Source organism: Falco biarmicus, chromosome 1 (assembly GCF_023638135.1).
Source record: "Falco biarmicus isolate bFalBia1 chromosome 1, bFalBia1.pri, whole genome shotgun sequence".
Lineage (NCBI taxonomy): Eukaryota > Metazoa > Chordata > Aves > Falconiformes > Falconidae > Falco > Falco biarmicus.
This window is the reverse complement of record NC_079288.1, coordinates 123,770,726-123,791,381: the sequence shown is the minus strand read 5'-3', so window position 1 is coordinate 123,791,381 and position 20,656 is coordinate 123,770,726. Positions and strand designations below refer to the sequence as shown.

The 20,656-nt window shown below is 37.8% G+C and overlaps 1 protein-coding gene across 7 annotated transcripts in view; it reads left to right on the top strand.

Annotated features, from left to right (window-relative positions):
- Nucleotides 1–3,958: 3,958 nt before the first annotated feature.
- TENM3 (teneurin transmembrane protein 3) overlaps nt 3,959–20,656 on the top strand; it is a 323,364-nt gene continuing 306,666 nt past the window's right edge. For all 7 annotated transcript variants that reach the window (XM_056326386.1, XM_056326387.1, XM_056326384.1 and 4 more), the window contains exons 1-2: nt 3,959–4,256; nt 18,968–19,246. In XM_056326386.1, the coding sequence (XP_056182361.1) occupies nt 4,025–4,256; nt 18,968–19,246 (511 nt within the window). In that variant the 5' untranslated portion in view covers nt 3,959–4,024. The remainder of the gene's footprint in view (nt 4,257–18,967; nt 19,247–20,656) is intronic.

The following is a 20,656-nucleotide window of genomic DNA, read 5'->3' as shown; positions in this document are numbered from 1 at the left end:
AAATAGTTTTGATAATTTACATGTTTTAATTTATATTTGTACGTAACTTACCTGGCTTATGTAATTAAATATTGTGCTAAATGTGTTAATGGTGACAGAGGTCTTCAAAGTAACCTGACACATAAGGTAATGAGCTATGTGGTCCCAATGACCTGGTCATGTACGAGAAATGCTTCTCTGGTTCTCCTGCTTCCCTCCTAAATTAAGTTAAAAGAAATAATGTAGGTATGACTTCAAAAATAGGCATCTCCTCTTTACAGTTTTAAACTGTGTTTAAAATTTGGAGTGACACTGGGAAAGTACAGCTTGACTGAGGCTGCCGTCAGCTAAGGTACGTACACGAGTGGGGTGGGCATGACTATGTAAGAGCTGTCACATCAGTCTGGTGATGAGCATACACACTCCTGTTTAATCCAGCCAGGAGCCTGTGACTTTGGACAGATCACTGAAAAGGTCACGGGAGATCCTGATGCTCAGTGACACAGATGAGCATCCTCAGTTTTTTATATTTCGAAAAGCATTAGACAGAAACTTGAAGTAGTGGCACGCAGCAGTGAAATGTTTTTTGATTTTCTTCAGTATATGCGGGCCATTTCACATTCGCGTTGTAATACAACATGTAACAGTTCTTAGCATGGCTATTTAGATATCCTTTTGTGAGGGGGTGAGTTAGTAGTTCAATAGCTTTGTAAATATTGCTCTATGAAAATTCATTCAATTGGAATGAAGCTGTTCGATGGACCATAAATATTGGCGTATGGGTAAAAATTACTTGCAGATGAAGACAAGTGTTTTTGTAACATGTCACAAAATAAATTTAATTTTGTTTGGTTTAAAATTTTAATCTGGTTTGACAAACTAGTTCTGTGTTCCCTTGAGTTTGTGCGGTGCTCATTACTGATATTTTGTCTCAGCTTCTAAAGGCATAGTAAAAGGAGGCTAGTCTATGCATTCAGGTAACTCCCACTGGGATGCAGCTTTAATGTTATGGGAAACGGAGAAGAAAAAATGAAATATGTTTAAATTTGTGCAACAGTGGTTCATTTAAATCTGAAGGTTTGACTGGGAGAACTTGTTAATATTTTAACTACAATGATCTTTATAAGAAAAGAGCTGAGCAGAGGCAGTAACTGACAGTTGGGTTTTTTTTTCTTAAAACATTTTTCTCAACAACTGAAAATATTTCTCTGAAGTTGTGGGTGAAGGGTGTGTGGTTTTTTTTTTTTTTTTTTTTTAAAAGGGGGGGTGGTGGGGGGGGGGGGCAGGAATTCATGATGGGACAAGTAAGCCCTGCACAGTCCTGAGACTGCAAAACATCACACTGCAGTAATGAGGCTTACGGTTCAGATATTGTAAAGCAAGTTCTCCCTCTGACTTATCTTTGCTGGCTCACTACTTAAATGTTAACACAGGTGTCTGTTTCTGTATTCTGAAAATAATTTGTGTTCTCTCCTTTTGTTTGTGTTCTGATCACGGTAAAGAAGGTTTATTTGTAGACAGATCGTTGAGACAGCTTTTATTCTGTCTCCTTTTCTCAGATATGTGTAGTAATTCACTGATGAAATAATTTCAAATGCATGAGCCTGAGGATGTTAAGTGTTTTCTAAGACTTGCTGAGACATACTATTAATTTTTTAAGTTAAACATTACTGAAAGTAAACAGGCGTTTTGTTTAATGACGGATCAAAAAGATCAGGTTCTTGAATCTTACAGGATTCTTTTTTTTTTTTTTTTCTTCCCAAAATGCCCACAAAAAAAAAAGCAGTAGTCTTCATTATTGTGCCAGTGTAATCACTGTTAAAGTGTCTCCATAATGCGGTGCGATTAAACAGCTTGTATTTTTTTTAACCTTTTCATTCTTTGCCTGGAGAGGCAATAGATAACCCAGAAAACTGCCTTTTGAAGTTTTATTGAATTCATTGACTTCTGTGGGAAGCAGATCAGTACTTCCTTGTGCTACAGCATAGATTAAGTCTTTGAGGATTTTACCTTGGTGTAGTAACAAAGTATTGTGTAAGGAAGGGTTTGGGGTTTTGGGGTGTGTTTTTTGGTTTTTTGTTTTTTTTTTTTACATTATAAAGGAGCTTGGGAACTTGGGGGGAAAATAAAAATTTTTTCATCTTTGATGAATAGTGCATAGGAGTTTTCACATAGCACAATTTAGAGACGTTAGGAATTAGCGGCCTTTTAAAATCTTGAAACACATAGATGGAAGGAGAGATATGCTTCCATATGAAGTCTTTACACTGCAAAAGAATACCTCTGTGTGTCTATTAATAAAGATTTTTAAAATCATGATTAAGTTTAGTGTTAATAAAACACAAAGTTTATAAAATGTCTAGAAAATTGTTTTTACGTGGAAAGAATTTGCATTCATTAGTCATCAAATATTTTAAAATCTGAGTGTTTCATATATATGAAAAATGTGCTACATGGGCATGAGGTCATAAATTTAACAAACTATTATGTTTTAAAACTTCGGTTTATCTGATCATATACAAATATTTCCATTTCTTTTTAACCACTTAATATTTGAAATTACAATAAATATAGAAGAGATGGAAGGCTTTGTAGCTTTGTCTTTTCGTCTAAAATGAGATTCACACAAGTCAAGAAATGCAAGGGCTTTTTGGAGAATTTCAAAACAAAGACCAGTTGCCATTCACTAACTTGAATTACAGTTCTGTAGTAAATAAAATACTCTTTAAAAATCTACTGACAGGAAAAAAAATACTCTAAAAATCTAATGACATCTAGGAATAACAACAAAGTAGTTTGATATTAAATGTTTAAATAGCTGAAGGGTTCTAAAGCAGCCTTGGTTTTGCTGAACAGTGTGCAAACGGAGTTGGCTCTTGCTTTGTGGTATGTGATGTAAACGGTCATTTTAATTCTCCATCGCAAAGGACTTGACTTATAGTACTTCAGAAAACCATCAGTTGTGCTGTTTAAGTACTTTAAATTGAGGGGAGCACCCGGGAGAAAGTTCTCCTTGAGATAAAGGAGAGAACCCTCATATATAAGGTGTTAAACAAAAAATATCAAGGCCTCAGTTAACAGGTGCAGTTGTGAAGTATTAAAATCATCCAGACTGATCTTCATTTAGATGTTTTATCAGCTGTTTAAAGATACAAATTATATTCTTTATTTTATTTTAACACAACAACAAAAGCAAAATTTCCAGACTTTTTACTCTCACTAATGCATTTATTTTGGTTAAGTGTGCAGGACCCAAGAAATGAAACTGAGGAGCCTTGCTTTGAAAGCAATGTGGAATGAAACAGTAAAGAAAAATAAATAGTAATAGAAATACGATTCTTACTGTAATATTCCTTAAAAACTTGAGGAAAGGAAAACCTATTTCTGAGTGTCATTTACAAATCAAATAGCTCCTTGCTTTCTAGCGTAAGTTATAAAGAATATGCTGACATGGAGCAGTCTTCCTGCATATCACCTATAATGTTTTTGTAGCTTGCTGTGAAATTATGTGTATATGTTCTTGATGAGAACAATTTTCTTAGAATAGCTATGACAGTACAAAGTTGTATAAGTCTGTAAATAAAAATCAGAAGTTTTTGACAAGCAGAAGGAGGTCAGACTTGCCCTTAAAGCCTGCATCATTCTAAGAAAAAAAGAAATCTTACCTACAGATAGACTTTCTTAAAGATAAAAATATGGGTTTTTTTCTTGCCCAGTTCTCAGTCTGCTTTTGAACTTATAATGTGTTGTATAAAAATGAGAAGTATTATGTTGTTGTTCACAAGAATTTCTTTGCTGTTGTTTCTGATCGGGGTAGCTCGTGCATGAAACTCTTGAGAAATCTTGCAAATGTTACGGAAGTGCATCTCGCCAATCCTTGATCAGATTTTCCTTTCTCTTCCAGTTAGGAAGCAATCACAGCAATCAGAGAACATTGTAACACATCAGCCGTTGTCTTTCTAATTTTGTTATAGGTGAATGTAAGCTGAATGTAGAGAAGACTTCCGAATAAGCTGGACTGATGTGCACAGAGAAGGAATGAAGTATGGATGTGAAGGAACGTAGGCCTTATTGCTCCCTGACAAAGAGCAGACGGGACAAGGAACGGCGCTATACAAATTCTTCTGCAGAAAATGAGGAGTGCAGAGTGCCTACGCAGAAGTCTTACAGCTCCAGTGAAACCTTGAAAGCTTTTGATCATGATTCCTCTAGGTTGCTGTATGGAAACCGGGTAAAAGATTTGGTCCACAGAGAAGCAGATGAATATACCAGACAAGGTAGGCAAGGTGTTTTCATTAAGAGTGTATAATCCTTTAGTACTGAGTAACAAGGCATTATTGCTGTGGGAAGAGTACGTTGTTACAACAGTTCCCATCATTTTTGGTAATACTTTACACACATGGTACGCTTCACTTGTATCTCCCTAAATGTTTTATGAAGGTGGGAAGGCATTGTGTGCCATCTTTGAAATAAATAATACATGACGCACAGGAAAGTTGAGTAAATGGCCCGTGTTGGGCAATGGGTCAGTGACAGCATTGCAGACTCAAGTGTGAAGTATTCAGGCCTTACAATTTAAAAACTAGACCCCCAGCATAAATTCAGCTCATTAACAGATTGCCTAAAAGTTTGACACTCCAATATACCTAAAATATAAATAGCGTCAAAATGAATGAAAATAAGCAAATACAACTTTTCCAAGAAGGTTTGGGGAAACATAGCGTGTGTGGATGAGCATACAAATAATTTGCCAGCTCAGTGCCTTCATCGTTTAGCTCAAAAGGACAGTAACAGAGCACTATACAGTGAGTAAGGTGATTTAGTTGATGATTAACGCATTTGGGTTTGGGGGATTTTTTTAGTGGATGTATGTGGTATCTAACCAGATGTTAACAGGTTGCTAGAACTCACTGTTGAATTTCTGAATCCAGAGCTGGAGAGACATGAGAGATCTAAATTTCCACGGAGATGCTCAAAACCTGACTGGGTATGGTCCTGGGCAACTTACTGTAGCTGACCGTACTTAAGCAGAGGGTTTGGACTAGATGATCTCAAGAGGTCGCTTTGGACCTCAGTGATTCTGGGAGATTGCACTTGGCTCCAGTTAGAGTTAAGCACTTATGCATCACTTTTGGATTCAAAACTGTCGTCTCTGGAATTGGCGTTTTTGTTTCCATGACTAAGCTACTTAATGAAAGAAGAGGGGGGGAAAAAAAAAAGTTATTAAACATGTGAAGTACTGCAGCCCAGCTATCTAAAAGGATAAAGCTAGAGCAAGAGCTGTCTTAACCTGTGCCTCAGTGTTTTGTATAAAGCTATCTCCTCTTGTATGAGGAAACGAGTAGATTTAGGGATAGAAAAAGAAAGCTTCATCCTTGTGAGGAAGTCCATAGTTTTAATTTTAGAAATGTTTAAAAATAGTTTCCCCATTGGTGTTTTTTCTTTGTTCCAAGTAGAATAACATTGCGTGAGAAATAGAGTTGGGCAGATGGTGTTGACTTTTTTGCCTACAAATGTTGCAAAGGAAATAAAAATATTTTCTTAGGCTCATGTAACTGAGGCTTGCTGCTACTGTAGTCTGCTTTCTGCTGTGTATTTTTGGTTTCTGTGATTTGTTAAAACTTCAGGTCATCACTATCTAGTTTTTAAGTCATTAGTTACCTTGATCTCATTACTTTAATGAGGTAAAATCAAGAGGAAGTTTTCTAAGACTTGTACTGTAGACACTTTTCTTAGCACTAGTGAGAAAACTATATAAAAATAGGCACCATTTAATTAATTAATAAACTGTTGCCTGAATAGAGGATTATTCTTTTTAAATAGCAGTAACACAATGGAAGAAGTTACGTAGTCTGGCAGGTCATGTATGATGGTGTCCCAAGGCTTGCGACTTTTTTCTCTTTAATTTTCCTCAGAAAAGCACATAGTATTATTTAGCTAATACTTAGTGCCCAATATGCAATAAATGAGGTCTGTAGATCTAAAATGGTAGTCTGGGATTGTTGTCTTCACTTTTCAGTGGCCTTAGCATTGTCATCTGTGCGCATTGATTTTCCTCGTTGTCCTTTCAGGGTTTTTTTGTATGGCTTATTGGTTTCCTCTAATGCGTGCTGGTTTAGCACCTTTGGGGACTACCTGCAGGTTTGATAGGGTCAGGTTATGAAGGGCTTGTTTTGCAGTCTTAGATAGTGTGTTCCTTTGATTCAGCTTTGACCGCGAGAATTTACTGCTTCTGGCGTTGGAGGCATTTTGTGGAAAAGGTCATCAAGGTCATTCCAAAGGTTTGAAAATAGGTACAGGGAAGCGTGTTTTATATATTATTTTTTCCCTGTGTCTAGAAATAAAGTGCAGATACGCGGCTTTGTTGACAGTCTAATTACATTCTAGTCTGCTAAATCAACAGGAAATAAATCTATAAGCAGAAAAGGTAAGATTTAATAAACACCTTTAATTGGAAATTAGTTCTTGAAATTAATTGTGACCAGTGTTTCACTTTTTTTGCCCAAACTGTGTAAAATAAGAATATCAGATTTCTAGTGTCTGCTGGAAAGCTTCTGGAGCAGTTATGTGAGTTTCTTGAGTCTCTTAAATGGGGCACAATAAAAAAAGGATAGTGTGCTTTTATGGCTGATATTTTGGGGTAAAGCCCTTCAAAGCTTTCTGCTAATGAATCGGAACTTTCCCATCTCTTCTTCCCGAGTTGTCCCAGTACACATCTTTTTGCTTCCTGCTTCCCAAAATCCCAGGGTAGGAATTTGGGAAGGGATACTGCCGTAGGAGATAAAGCTACCACTGAACGGGGCACACCTATCCCAGGAGATCTTTACTGTGGAAAGGAGGTTCTCCAGTGCCAGTTACAGTCACAGAATCTCTTTCCTCATCTGTTGAATTCCTGTTGCTTGAGATTAATTGCATAAATCAAAATAAGAGTCTAAAAATATGTATGTTTGTAGTTGTAATTCTAAAATGAGGATTTAAAACATACAGTAAAATATTTGAACATGAAATTATGTAACTGGGATTGTCTTGTTAATTTTGAAACGCAGTTTGCAAGACTGGAAGAGCAGGTATGCGTGTTTAGAAAATTGTAACTTCATCTAGGCGATGTGCTTTCAGTTAACATTAGCGAGAGGTAAGACCTACTGGGGTCTCCTTCCCTTCTTCTCAAGCCCCTTCATCTGTTGCAAAACTGGTTTTGTTTTTAAAATCTTTAGATGAGGATTATTTAGCTTACTATTTTTGAACCTTCTAATTCAGTTACTTATTTTCACTTTGTTGTTAATCCCCGCATAAGATTCAAAAAACCTGGTAAGTCTCTGAATAATTAAACTCAGCACAGAGCCATGTAAATGAAGACTGTGAGGTTCTTTTCTTTAAAGGTGTTTTTAAGGTAGATACTCAACTTTACATGGCATGTTTGAGAATATACCTAATCTCATTCTTGGCAATGGATGAAGCACCATGAAAAACTTTCCCAGTTGTGATGATGTGATTGTTTGCTGTTTATGCATTGGGGAGGAAGAAGACACCTATTTTTTTTACACTTTGAAGTATCCAACTATAACGAGCAGCCTGATTTAAACGTACAACTTCTGTAATTGAATTCAGCAACCTGAATGCTTGTATTTTGGAATATGCCCAAGTATCTTGCTGAATTTGGGATTAAAGCTGACTGTATAAAATTGAATTACTCTGTTGTACAGAGAGGCATTCCTGTGTTTGCAAAACTAAACTGCTGTGTGAAGGGGTACAAAGTACATAGGAGACGGCTATGCAGAATTACCTGAAAGCATGACATGAGTATGGAGTGGGAGGGAATGATTCTAGAAGTATAGAAAGTAAGGAGTATTTAAAAAATTGCATTTGGAAAAAATAATTGGAATTAATAAAATAACAACATGACAGTAATTTGAAGGAGATCGTAAATCAGACCTGGACTCAAAAGAACTGAAAACCTTTTCATTAAATTAGTAAGAAAAATACAGGCAGACAAAACCTGTATTTTACTTACCATCAGATACGTGTTAAAGGGTAGAGAGGAATGTGCAAGACCTCTTAAGTAGTCATTTGTTTCATTTCAAAGCATTTTGTTGTTGCAGAACAGTATAATGACCCTATAGGGTGATCCACATAGCAAGCCAGTGAGTTTTGGCACAGGAGCAGGAGGCTGACCCATGAGAACAGGTGGCAGGATGCACTGCAGATTTGTACATGTTCATATTTTCATACAAGATAATGACAGCACTGTTTGTAAACTATGTGAATTGAAAAGCTGAGCTGCAGGACACATTTTGCTACTATAAGACCTGATGAGGGAGTGTAGGTTTTGTTGTATTTTTACTTGTTGAAAGCTTGAGTCAACTATGGTTTAGCCTGTGGGTAAAGTTATTCGGTCTTGCTAGCTGGTGCTGCGAATGAGTTCACCGTATTTATCAATCAGAAGAATTCATTGTCAGCTAAGTGTCAATACAATTCATCTTCATGCTACCCCTTTCGGTTTTGCAGGAGAAAGTACTTGTAAGCATGGGTTTGTACCTTTACTCCTGGAATGCTTAAATGTCTAAATTAGATTAAATGCCCTAGTAACTCTTTGGAGCTTAAGAAGGGGGGGCTGAACTTACCAAACCAGCAAAGCAAAGAAAAAGAATTTCTTTCCTTCACAATATGCTGTATCACTGATACCAGCTTGTTGAAAAGCGAAGCCGTGTGCAGTATGTTACAGTGCGCGGAGTATCACAGTTATCGTTCAGCCGCCGCTCCTGTGACAATTAGATTTAGGTGCTAGGAAAATCTCACCATTCAGCAAAAGAGGGACCTGAAACGGTGCTATATATGCTTCGGCAATTTAATTTTATTATGTAAGATATTAAACACTGTCAGGCATACATTTTTAAGACTTCAGAAACCTGAAACATTAATTGCGGCTTCTATCCTAATGTAAGATGACTCCAAAGTCTATTGCTTTTAAATGCTAGCTGCTCAAAATGAGTTACTTGGATAGCAAAATGTTTAATCTTTTTAGTCACCATAAAAGTCAACTGTAGGATTAAAGGATTTAATTGGTCATGTTTTTAAACCTGAAGCTTCAGTACTTTAAAGTGACCTGTCTGAAGCAGTGGAAGGATAGGTGTTGTAAGACCATTTTTCACCCTCTGCTACCTGTGCCTTACTGGTGAGCTGATTTTGACTGTTGAGTAGGCAAGTGATTCTCAGTAGAACTGAGTCAGCCTGCTTTGCAGATTATTTACAAGAAGGCGTGAAATGGTATAGAAGTGACTTTAATTTGCTCATCACGAGATCACAATCACCATTCAGCGGTATGGCGAGGGCTGTCTCTCAAAATCCGAGGCAGACAGCATAATCAGTGTTTTATATTTCTGGTTGCAGTGCAAGGTGTGTCCTGACTGTCATCGTGACAGATACTTTTTTTGTTATACTAAAACATGGCCACCTGCACTATCTGCCTCATTGAAGTTGGTAACTTCTGTAAGTAGCATGCAGTGCCAGTACGATCTGGAAAATTTTGTGGCCTTGAGTTAAGCACATAACCTTCTGCCAGAGGTGGCTTTTTTTCCCCTCTGTAATACAGGAATAATACTTACCCACCTCACGGGCATGTTGGGAAGATTAATTAGTTTATATTTCCAAAATGCTTTGAAGATGAAAAGCGCTGTAAGTGCTAAGTAATATTATCATCTTTCATTGCTATACTAGTTACTTCTTAAAGCAACAATAAGAAGTTAATTGGTTTTCAGGTTCCAGGTGATAAGGATCTGTTGACTTTTAAAGTTATTCTATTAGCTACAGAGCGCGGTACTAAGAAAAACATTTCACTTCGATTAGGAGTATATTTAGCTCACGCTCAGTGATACGCACACTTGCTCTAAAGTATTCATCTAGTGGAAATTGGCCCCTTGTGGGTCATGGTCTGTAGATGAGCTACAGATCTGGAGACAAAGGGCAATTGTGATTCTCCAGGGAAAAATCAACCTTGGTTATTGACAGTAGAATGCTTGATCAGGCATTTCTACGCAGCCTTGGTCCACAGAGTAAAAAACCTTGTCTTTGAGTAGTCCACTTGCAAAATAAGAGATTTAAGTTCTTGATCATAATGATTAAGGATTTATAAGGTGAGCAAGGGGTCTTTGCGAAGACTTTCAGCCTCATGGAAAGGAGGATACCGTAGAAGGTCTGCAATTGCCCTGTATATTGCTTTAGCTTACATACCGAGATGTACATGATGCTGCTGTTCATGATGAAAACTAAACTTGAGGACTGGGGAGACAAATGGGTCACATGCAGGGCTAGGAAAGGTGACTTCAGCGTGTTGACATCTATGGAGACGATAAAGCTAGAAGAGTGTGCCGTTAGAGATGGGGTGACGGGGGGAATGGAAGAGGCTGCAGTGTACCGTCTGGCCCGTACATTGATTTAGTACTTAGGGCTGAGAGTCAGGGCTGTAGGCCAACCTGTGAGTGATTGCTTATTCCATTACTGGCAAATAAATGCAGAAAGCGAAGCAGAGATGTTAAATAGGAATAATTTCTCAGAAAGTTCCTTGATACTTTCTGAAATTAGTTTGTAAAGTGTCACAACTTACTGGCTTGAGAGCCGGTACTCGGCGTTACTGAGCTTATTAAAGCTGAAAGAGGAAATAGCAGAGCCAAGGGAACACGTTTACCTCAAGTTTTGTGTTTCTACTTTTTTGCTTTGCAGTGTCATAAATATCTCAGAGTCATAAATCCTTGTCTTCAGCCTAATGGACATTTTGCTAGGAAATCTCAATTAAGACAATGCTACGCTACGTGTATTATGGGGTTTACAGAACAGAAACCCTTTTGGGAGTGTGTGACGGGAAGAGAGAGTGTGAGAGGGGGTAAAAGAGGTTTTAATTTCTGCATAAATCCTTGGGTCTGTATTCTCTGTTGTTTCTTGCACTTGCCTACAGCAACAGGCTGAGTGCTTCATTCTATCCACGCACTGCAGAGCCGATTCCCATGCATGTGGGATACTTCTTTATGAAACCCTACAAATAAAATACATGGGCTACTGTGAATAGGTGTGTTGGGATTTTTTTCCTTTATCTCACTGAAGAGCCTGTTGAACAAATCAGCTTTTCTACCATGCCGTGAGACATACCCCTCTGTGGGTCTGTCCGTTCACTTGTGGTGGCAGGCGTGCTTTTCCCTCATGGAAAGGCATAAATAACAGCAGAGTTTTCTTTCCTCCCCATATGGAGGAATAGCAGTAAGCCTGAGCTCTGTTTTGGGTGCTTCTCTTCATGCTGCCTCCTTCCTCCTCACCTTCTTTCCCTGTTTCAAGCTGTATGTCACGTCTTTAGCATCATACTGACCTTAATGTGGCAGTTCATACCTGTCAGATCTGGTTGTAGGCTCTTTGCAGACTGGATATCTATCATCTCTACATTGCTTACCCTTGGGTCATATTTTCTCCACATCTATCAAATTTAGGCTTTATTCGTATTTTGCAATAAATGGATGCTGAGATGTTGATGATTTGGTCCCAGGATCCAAAGAGGGCCCTAAAATGTCTATACTGTCATTCTGGTCATGATCAAGACTTTGTGTTCCTTGCTGCTCATGGAGTTGTATTTCTTTTTTAAATCTACAGAATCCTGGGGGTTTTGGTTTTTTTGTGGGGTTTTGGTTGGGGTTTTTTTTCTCCTTGCAGCCCGTGATCTGGACAGCTATGTTAGTTTCTCTTAATTCAGTTTATACATTATGTAATCATAGTCGTAAAACCTGGTTTTTATGTAAAATCCCCAAATTTGGAACCGTATTGTTTTAATTATTAATACATTTACTGAAACATGATTGCTGGTGCTGTAGCTTGAAGCTTTGAGTTGTGCAATTGTGAAACTGTCTTGAGCTGACTTTAATCTTACTCTGCGGTAACTTCAGGAGGGCTTGATGAACAGTCCTTTATCCTTATACTGGATTAAGAAGTGCTTCTTATGTTCTAGTCCGTGGATTAGTACAGAGGATCCCCTGCCATCCTGAAGCCTAACAGGGAAAAAAATTACAAGTCTCCCATACTGCACGGAAGAGTCTGCATGTTTTAACCATAATTTGGAAAAACAGTTGCAGGAAGATACTGTGTTTCATTCACCTTGATTTTGCTCTGTTTCTTAAAATAAAAACTTCCCCAGACTAGCATTTCAGTCAATGTCGTCTTCTGATTTTGTAGTTTAATGCCAGTAAAAATACACAGCTGGTTTAAATATCAGGTTTGAACTAGTTTATTTCCCACAAATGTGTGTGGGTTTGTCTTTCTAGAATTGACTCAGGTTTTGAGTTTTACATACAGCTGTTCTACCAAGAGTGGCACAGCAAGCGCAGCTCGGAGAACTCACGGTATCTGGCACTAACTCTTTCAGAAGTCACTGAGACCATGACTTAGCTCCCCATACGCTTTTGAAAGCTCATAAGGGGTGGCGAAACTGTATGGTTAATATTTACTCAGAATAACGAGCACCTGAAAATTATATGCGCAGTTGCTAAGATTTAATATAATTTAATGCCATTTGTTATTATGTATTTTACTGGATATATTGGAGAAACAACTGCCATTCATACAAATCTTAGAGCTCTGCTCTAAATCAGATAACGATAAGAAAAGGAGGTTAAGATGGAAAAGGGAATAGAGCGGAAAGGTCAAGAAAGAGAGATTAAGAGGTGACAAAGGAGGAGGTTGTGATAAGTGAAGAGAAAAACATAGGAATTAAACAGGAGAAAAATGTGATAGAGTGGATTAGGAAGGTTTAAATTTAACAGATAATTTTCACAAAAACAAGATCAAATCAGGATGAAGTCATAACAACGAAATACCCAAATCATGAAGAAAAAAATGTTAACGTAGGCAAAGCTCATTACTTGTTCGTCTTCACTGCAATTTCTTGCATCCTAGCAATCAGAGCTCTGCAAGTTCAGCTTTGAAAACTCCTTTTTAGTAAATATGTTGTGAAGTTTGTTGTGTCAAAATGGTTGGTATCACATCTGTTACTCGTCCTATCTTTTGTGTAATTGTATTCTACACACCTAATACACTGACTTCTGGAGACAGCAGTTGTGCACTTCTTATCAGTATTTTATAGAGCATCCAGGGCATCTGTTTTGCTGTTTTTCTCCTTAAAATATCTTTGTCCTTCCATTTCCAGCCAATCTGTTGTCCTGCTGTGCATTTATTTCCATTTCAGACTCCTTCCTCTCAGGATCTTTCCTTACGAAGGGCCACCTTTGTGCCATACTACATTTGCCCCAGGAAATGGGGGGGGGGAAATTACTTACAAAGAAGTGTTACATATTTTTCCTTAAGAAACCAGGTAGAATTGGCACTTGAAGGTGGATGATGTTTAAGATCCCTTAGAATTGTGTGAAATTCTTGCTAAACCAGTCCAGATCTGCTTCGATCATCTAGGAACATTACCCCAATGTTCTCAGTGGTCCTGTAGTGACTGGCTAGTGCCCTGAGAACAGAGGGGACAGTTTTGCTGCCTACTGTTACCTGCAAAGAAGCTCCTTTTTCTGTCTTTGATTAGCACATGAATGAACTCTGTGTTTTTTCAGGAATTAGGACTGTGAACAGGCAGTTGGATTTGCAGTTAACCAGCGCTGTTCCTTCATAGCGGTCATGTGTATGAGTGAGGAAGGCAGGGCACTGCTGCATCAGGTCAGCAGTCTTGAGCTCTTGGTTGTTCAGAAAGGATGAAGCATTGCAGAGGTGCGCTGCGGCGGCGTGCTGGCTTCTGCTCTGCAGAAAGTGTTCAGAGGTATTGAGCGTGAGCTCCAGGTAGGAGCTTCAAAGAAGGAAAACATGCCCACTATATAGCGTCTAAACATGGATACAAAGGGAAGAACGTACTTTCCCCATATCAAAATAGCACCAAAAAGCATGGTCCTTGCAGAAACACTTCGATGTCAGTGTCGCTTATACAATAAACTATAAGCATTGTATTATGAGGGCATGTTTGTATGCAGACAGAAAATATAAACCTGAGAAAAACATTTTCCTCGATTGCTTTCTAAATAAATTAAGCTTCTTTTTAATTAAAAACAATTATAAAATCAGAATGAAGTAGGGAATCCAGAAAATGTAAGGGAGAGAACTGGTTCTTCTAAGGACCGTGATCATAGTTTGGCATCTGCATAGCTTTAGTTGTTTCTCAGCTTTTGTAAATTGAGTATGAGCGGTTTTGTCATGTGTTATCACAGAGTGTTTATGGGCAAAATGTACTTGATTTTTGAATGGTACAGAACTGTTTTGGTCAGACAGAAGCCGGCAAGATACAAAGGAACAATAGATTAGAGAGGGGAGTGACAAGTAATAAAGAATGCAGAGAGAGCAGTCATGGCATGAAACTTCATCAGAAGCCTAAGGAAGAGCAAAACTAGGCAGAGTTTTGAGTACGGTCTTGGGTGGGTTTGGGACCTCTGCCGTTTTGGTACTGTGCCTATCCCGTTAGGACAAAACCAAAGTCAGCAAAGGCACTCAAACTATAATTCTTCTGGTTTAAAATGTAGGGACGTGGGTGTATTTTTATGCTAACAGGTCAGATGCTTTGGAAGCTTTTCAGGTTTGGTTTTGTTTTCTTTCCTCTTTTCCAAAATAATCTATTTTTGCTAAAACCTGACTTGTTGACTTATGAGTGATTAATGAATTACGAAGGACAGTGCTGGTGTCTGGAGATGCTGACAAATTCTCTCTTGGCTACTCTTTGTTCATTCCTTCAGTTTGTTTCTTTCCCTTTTTCATGTTTTTTTTTTTTTTTTTAAGAAAATATTTCTTGTGTATATATTCAGTATAAATCCCACTTAGAGGAAGGACTGACAACTGAAGAACCGTGGGGCCTTTTCTTTTGTTTAGTAGTCCTCTTCAAAAACCCATTCCCACAGATAACATTTCCAACTTGAAGCTTAAGTTATCAGGGATGACTTTTGAATATTGTCCACAACTTAGTTGAAGGAAACAAATGTGGCACAAATGCAGCAGTTTTCCATTTAATTCCACCTGTTAACTTCTGACTTTCTAAAATTATATATAATTTCTGCATACCTCAGACTTGCTTATATGCAGTATTTGATTAAAAAAAATAATTTACATTTCTAGACAATGCAATCTGTGATTCTGGCAGAGAAATATATATTTATATATGCACACATACACTCTTTAAAAAGAAATTATATCTTAAAATTATGTTGTTATACTTTTTTTTATTTATTTAATGTAGTTCAGGAAGTACACCAGTAATAGTGTGTGGATCATGGCTTGCACAGAAAGTGGTTGCAACGTAACAGGTTGATGCGTATGGTTACTGTTGGCAAGTGCCGTTTTTAACAGTGATTGCTGCACAAGCTCCTGAAAGTTATTTTAGAGTTATTACATTAATTTTGTTCTTGTCTGCACAAATGGAGGGTGTCAGGTGTCCTTACACTACCCATAAATTGATATTGCTAGCCAAGAGAAATGCAGTATCGAATGGTAAAGTGGTAGTAAACAGTATTATTGTCAGTTTTTAAAACCTGACTTTATGATACATCATCCTAAATAGTCTAAAAACCCTAAAGGGGTCTCCAGAACAAGCCTCCTTGAAATGTTGTGTCTGATTTTTTTCCATTTTACACTTCATGCTTTTTTAAAGGAAAGCAAAAAAAAAACCCACCCCATAAAGCATTATGCTTATCCGTTTATTCTGTATCTACATTTTCTTCTCAGGAATTAGTTCATTACAATCGCCGAGTTGTTTTTAAGTCTTTATGAACTGTTGAGGCACTTATTGTCAGCAGGAGAAATTGCAAATGTGTGCACAGTGTAAGAAACCGATGATTAAATCCCTCACATTGAAGTCATTCCGGAAAGGTTAATTAGAAACTCTAAGAACCACAAGAAAGAGAACATCCTCTCTTCATACTCTTTTTTTTTTTTTTCTTTTTTTTTTTTTCCACTGAGCTCCTACAACCTCCTTTTCAATTCTTATTTTTATTTCATAATATTGTTCATTATCAGGTAAAAGTCCCCAATTATTCTGCTGCCCACTAGATTTGCATCCCAGCCATGTTCACCTTTCCCTGGCTTCCTGTTTTCATTGCTCAGCAATCTTAAGATCATGTAAATTTTTTATATCGCATATGTATGATTTCCTTTAGGATATAAATTCCTACACAAATACATATGTTTTTCCATGTCAACTTTTTGGTTTGGGTTTTGTGGGTTTGGGTTTGGGTTTTTTGTGTGCGTTGGGGTGTTTTTTTAGTGTGTTTTTCATTTGTGTAGGCAACTTACACGGAGTGCAGTCCTCTTAGTAAGGTTCTTAGGAAGGCTTTAATTCAGAAGATACTTTAGCCTGGTGTTTCTAAACCTGTTAACAAGATTTCTGGGCTATGCTGTAAAACTTCTCAGTGTAACGATGAGCTCTAATATAGTGAATGGGATGAAACAGCAATATACAAAGAAGCCCCCTTTTCTGTGTTGGCCCTGTGACATGCCATTTTGGTTTTCTTACCACTCATAAGAGGGGGGAAAAAAGAAGGAAATATTTTACATGGAGGCAGGCTGTTGTAAACTTAAAGTAAAAAATAAAATCCATTAATAGGTGGTACGTAGTATGTGAGACCAAGTCTTCTAGAAAGTGATCGTGGAGGATGTTGATAAATGCCTGAAGTAGTTTCTTTTAAAAATAATAGTTTGATTAAGAGGGGGAAGAAAAAAAAAAATGATGTGTGTGTGTGTGTGTGTGTGACTCTGTTAAAATTGATACACCTGCACAGATCTCTCCCTGAGATTCTCTTGAGTGCAAAGAGGCCCTTTCAGCAGTGGGGGGAGCGTGGGGCTACGTGGTGCAGGCTGGCTGGGGAGCTGCAGGTTGCCATGCTCACCCACTACAGCAGGTTTAAGTGTGACTCGAGAGGCAGCATCTGTGTCTGTCCCTGTCCTTCCTCACCTCCAGATCTCAGCACCATGGTGTTATGGGGACCATGGGCATAACACCTGGTAGCATTGAAGTCAATGGCAGTTTTGTTGCTGACTGAAGTACCCAGTCTTCAGTCAGAAATACCTCTTTCCTTTGCATTTTGCTTCCCAAAACCCTGTTCTTAGAACCAGTAAGATGCTGCATGTGCAGCTGTGTATACACATTAGCCACTTAACGTGTGTGTAGGTACACCTATAATGCACATAGGCTTCCTGTATATTAGGTTCTGATTTAAGGCAACTGTTTGAAAATGCAGTCACATAATAATGTACCACACACATAAAACCAGTGTTCTAGGCTGTCTTCCTTAGCGTATGTTTACCAAAATAAAAATGCAAAATAAAAAGCGTTTTAGACACTTTGCTACTTTCCGCTGTAACCCTATTACCACTGGGTGGTTTGTTTGGCCTGTTGCTTCTCTGATTAGTTTTAACTCTCACAAACCCTGAAAATCCTCATGGTGTGACAGCTTTAAAAAATAGCAAGATACTATCCGTGTGCATGGTAACCCCCTGTTCTTATACCCTTCACACCGTTCAGACGCAGTCACAGATACACTTACTCCTTTCATGTTTACCTCCCCAGCTGTATTTTTGTTCAAATATTTATTCACAGCTGCATAATAAATACACTTCGATTTGTACCTAAGTTTAGCAACTGTTGTAGTAACTGATTTTCATTATTTATGAAAGTCATTGACAGAATTCATTTCTGGTTCTGGCTGCAAAGAAACTTATAGCGACAATTTCATATGACCACGGCAATACAATAATTAACTGGCTCACTAAAACAAGTCAATGGCCAGGGCATTAACTCTTAAATAAATTTCAGGAATTATTTACACTTCTGTATTCACACTTCTGCAATTCTATTACTTTCAGATAGATAGGATTCTGTTCTATTTTTATTATAAGCTTTAATTATGTTGTGTATTTTTATGTTAAATGACTAATTTTGGAGAAATTAGGATGCCTGTTCAATTCAAAAATTGAATGTGTGTGTTCTGATTTGTTCCTGGAGCTATGAAATAACTGTGGCTAAGGTGGAAAACCATTATAGGTATAGGCATGCAAATGAGCTTGCCAAGTGTCTATATATCATAAAATGTCTTAGATCTATGGACATAAAAGTAGGATGAAGACACAGCCATTAAAAAGGCAGTCATTTTTGAGTGTCACATAATTTAGGCACTTTAAGTTATTGAAGTGTCATGAGTTTATTGCACCTAATTTATTAATACAATCATTTGGGATTCACTTCTGTCTCTTGCTGTGCCCCAAAACAGAGGCTAAAAGTCTGTTTAAAATGCACAGTCTCTGCTTCAGCTGTAAAAGCCTAAAATGTTTCTGAAAATATGGAGGCGTGAAAAATAACAACTTCAGTGTAATCCTTGCAGGTAACGGGTGGTGTTTGGTTATATGTGTGTATTAAAGTAGGCCAGAGAGATCCAATAAAAACCAAGTGAGTTTGGTTCCCATTTAGTTTTTCCACTGCCACGCTAGGTGACATCTGTATGGGGAAAACAGCCTGTTGCTTTGGCCTCTAACCAGGGTGGGCGGGGGGAAAAAAAAAAAAGTCTGACAAACACCTTGTTACTGCTTTCACACTTTGAAAACCTAAAAAAACCCAACAAACCCACCCCAAAATTGTCATTTATTTTTAATCCTTTCATGTGCTGAATTGGCTTTTCTTAGTTTGCAAGTTCTGTTCTGTTTCTTTCCTCCCCAGGAGCATTTTTGATGTGTTTAAGCAGTTGACAAAATAGTGCTAAGGTGTAGTATGAATGAAAGGGGCACCACAGAGAGCTAGAGACAAAAGAATCCATTTGATTGTAAAACCTGCAGAGTTTTGACAAAACACGTTGTGCGATACCTGAGATAATTATACTCTTTGTAAAGAGTTTTTACTTTTAGGTTCTTTTTTTTTTTTAAAAAAAAAAAACAACAACCAAACAAATAAAGAAATCTCACCTTTTTGTTATCTGTTTTTTCCCCTAATCAGGACAGAATTTTACCCTAAGGCAGTTAGGAGTTTGTGAACCAGCAACGCGCCGAGGACTGACATTTTGTGCGGAAATGGGGCTCCCCCACAGAGGTTACTCTATCAGTGCAGGGTCAGATGCTGATACTGAAAATGAAGGAGTGATGTCTCCAGAGCATGCCATGAGACTTTGGGGCAGGGGGGTCAAATCGGGGCGCAGTTCCTGTCTGTCGAGCCGTTCCAACTCAGCCCTCACTCTGACTGATACCGAACACGAAAACAAGTCCGACAGTGAAAATGGTAAGTTCTTATGCATATGCCCATATATAAATCAATGTTTTATTTGCTGTTTTGGTTGACACTCAATAATTTTAAATCATTAAAGGAATGGCCTTGAATTACTTACCCTTTTTTTTTCTTCCTCTTCCCAGAAAAGTCAATATTCAATATCAGTCCTAACTAATGCAAGCTTTTGATGTGATGTTTTAGCTGTAATTGTGAAAGAGTTTAATCACAAAAAAGATTAACTCTGTTTTCTCTCAGGCCATGTCACCTGTTACCCTTTGGGGAGCAGCTAAGTGGTGATAAAGTTGATCCCCAAGGGCAGCCTGCAATCAAAGGTTTCTTTCTAAACTTTTCTTCAAGACGTCTTGGAGAAGTTGTAGAATTGTAGAATGGATGAATGAACGCAAATAATAGCTTATTAACAGGGTGTATGTGATTGGAAAACAAATCTGATCGTGCTTAAAACTTCATAGTTGATGAAAGCAATTGGAATTGTGGTGAAGAGGGACATGTGGCCTTTGATGTGCCTGTGGGACTGGATTACTGTGCAATTAAAATTGTGGAAAAAAATAAAATCTGAACATCACCTTTGTAGGATGGTGGGGTATGACCATTGTATATTTAGGCTTAGTGTTTAAATGAAAAGAGGTTAATACAATTCAGTGATTCATTTTTGAAGCTTTTCAGGTTTTTTTTCCTCCTCTTGAGGTTAGGAACAGAACCTGATGTGGTGTTAAATGCTAAATGCACAAATCTTAGAAAACACTTTATCTTTAACTTCTTTTTATTTGCAGAAGATTTTCAGCTTTACTAAAATTAAAATGATTGTTCTATTAACTTCATGACTTCCTATATGACAAATGCAAGAAAAGAATAAAGAAAAATGAGTAAAGATGAAAATTACTGATGGCTGTTGCCTGCAAGTCTACACGTCATTTTATTAATTTATTAAATCTCTCTTGCTCGGCTGTACAAAAGTCAGAGCCATTTTATTTCTATACTCTGGCGATAGCTGTTACACGTTGTGAGAAACATCAATGCAGGTGTGTATGTATGGTAATCCTTGAAAAAACCAGCCCCGCCCCCAAAAAAACCAAAAAAACAAACAACCCAACAAACCCTGCACTTTTATTTTAAACTACAAGCAATAGGGTTTAGTCCTATCTATTTATTATTTTAACTTCTGTTTGAGAAGACAAAACCAAAGCTGTATTTTGGTATTATTCATACTTGTTGCCTTTCCTCCGGTGGCTGATTCTAACTGAAGATGCCTGTGCAAGACGAATGTCGCAGATGGGATCCTCCTTTTTTATGTTGGACTTAACGCTGCGTGGTACCTGAGGAGACAGCTCTCAGTGTTCGCAGGGGTCTTGTCTCATGCTTGGAAAACTTGTTTTGAGTCAGAGGCACGTTTTGAAAGAGGAG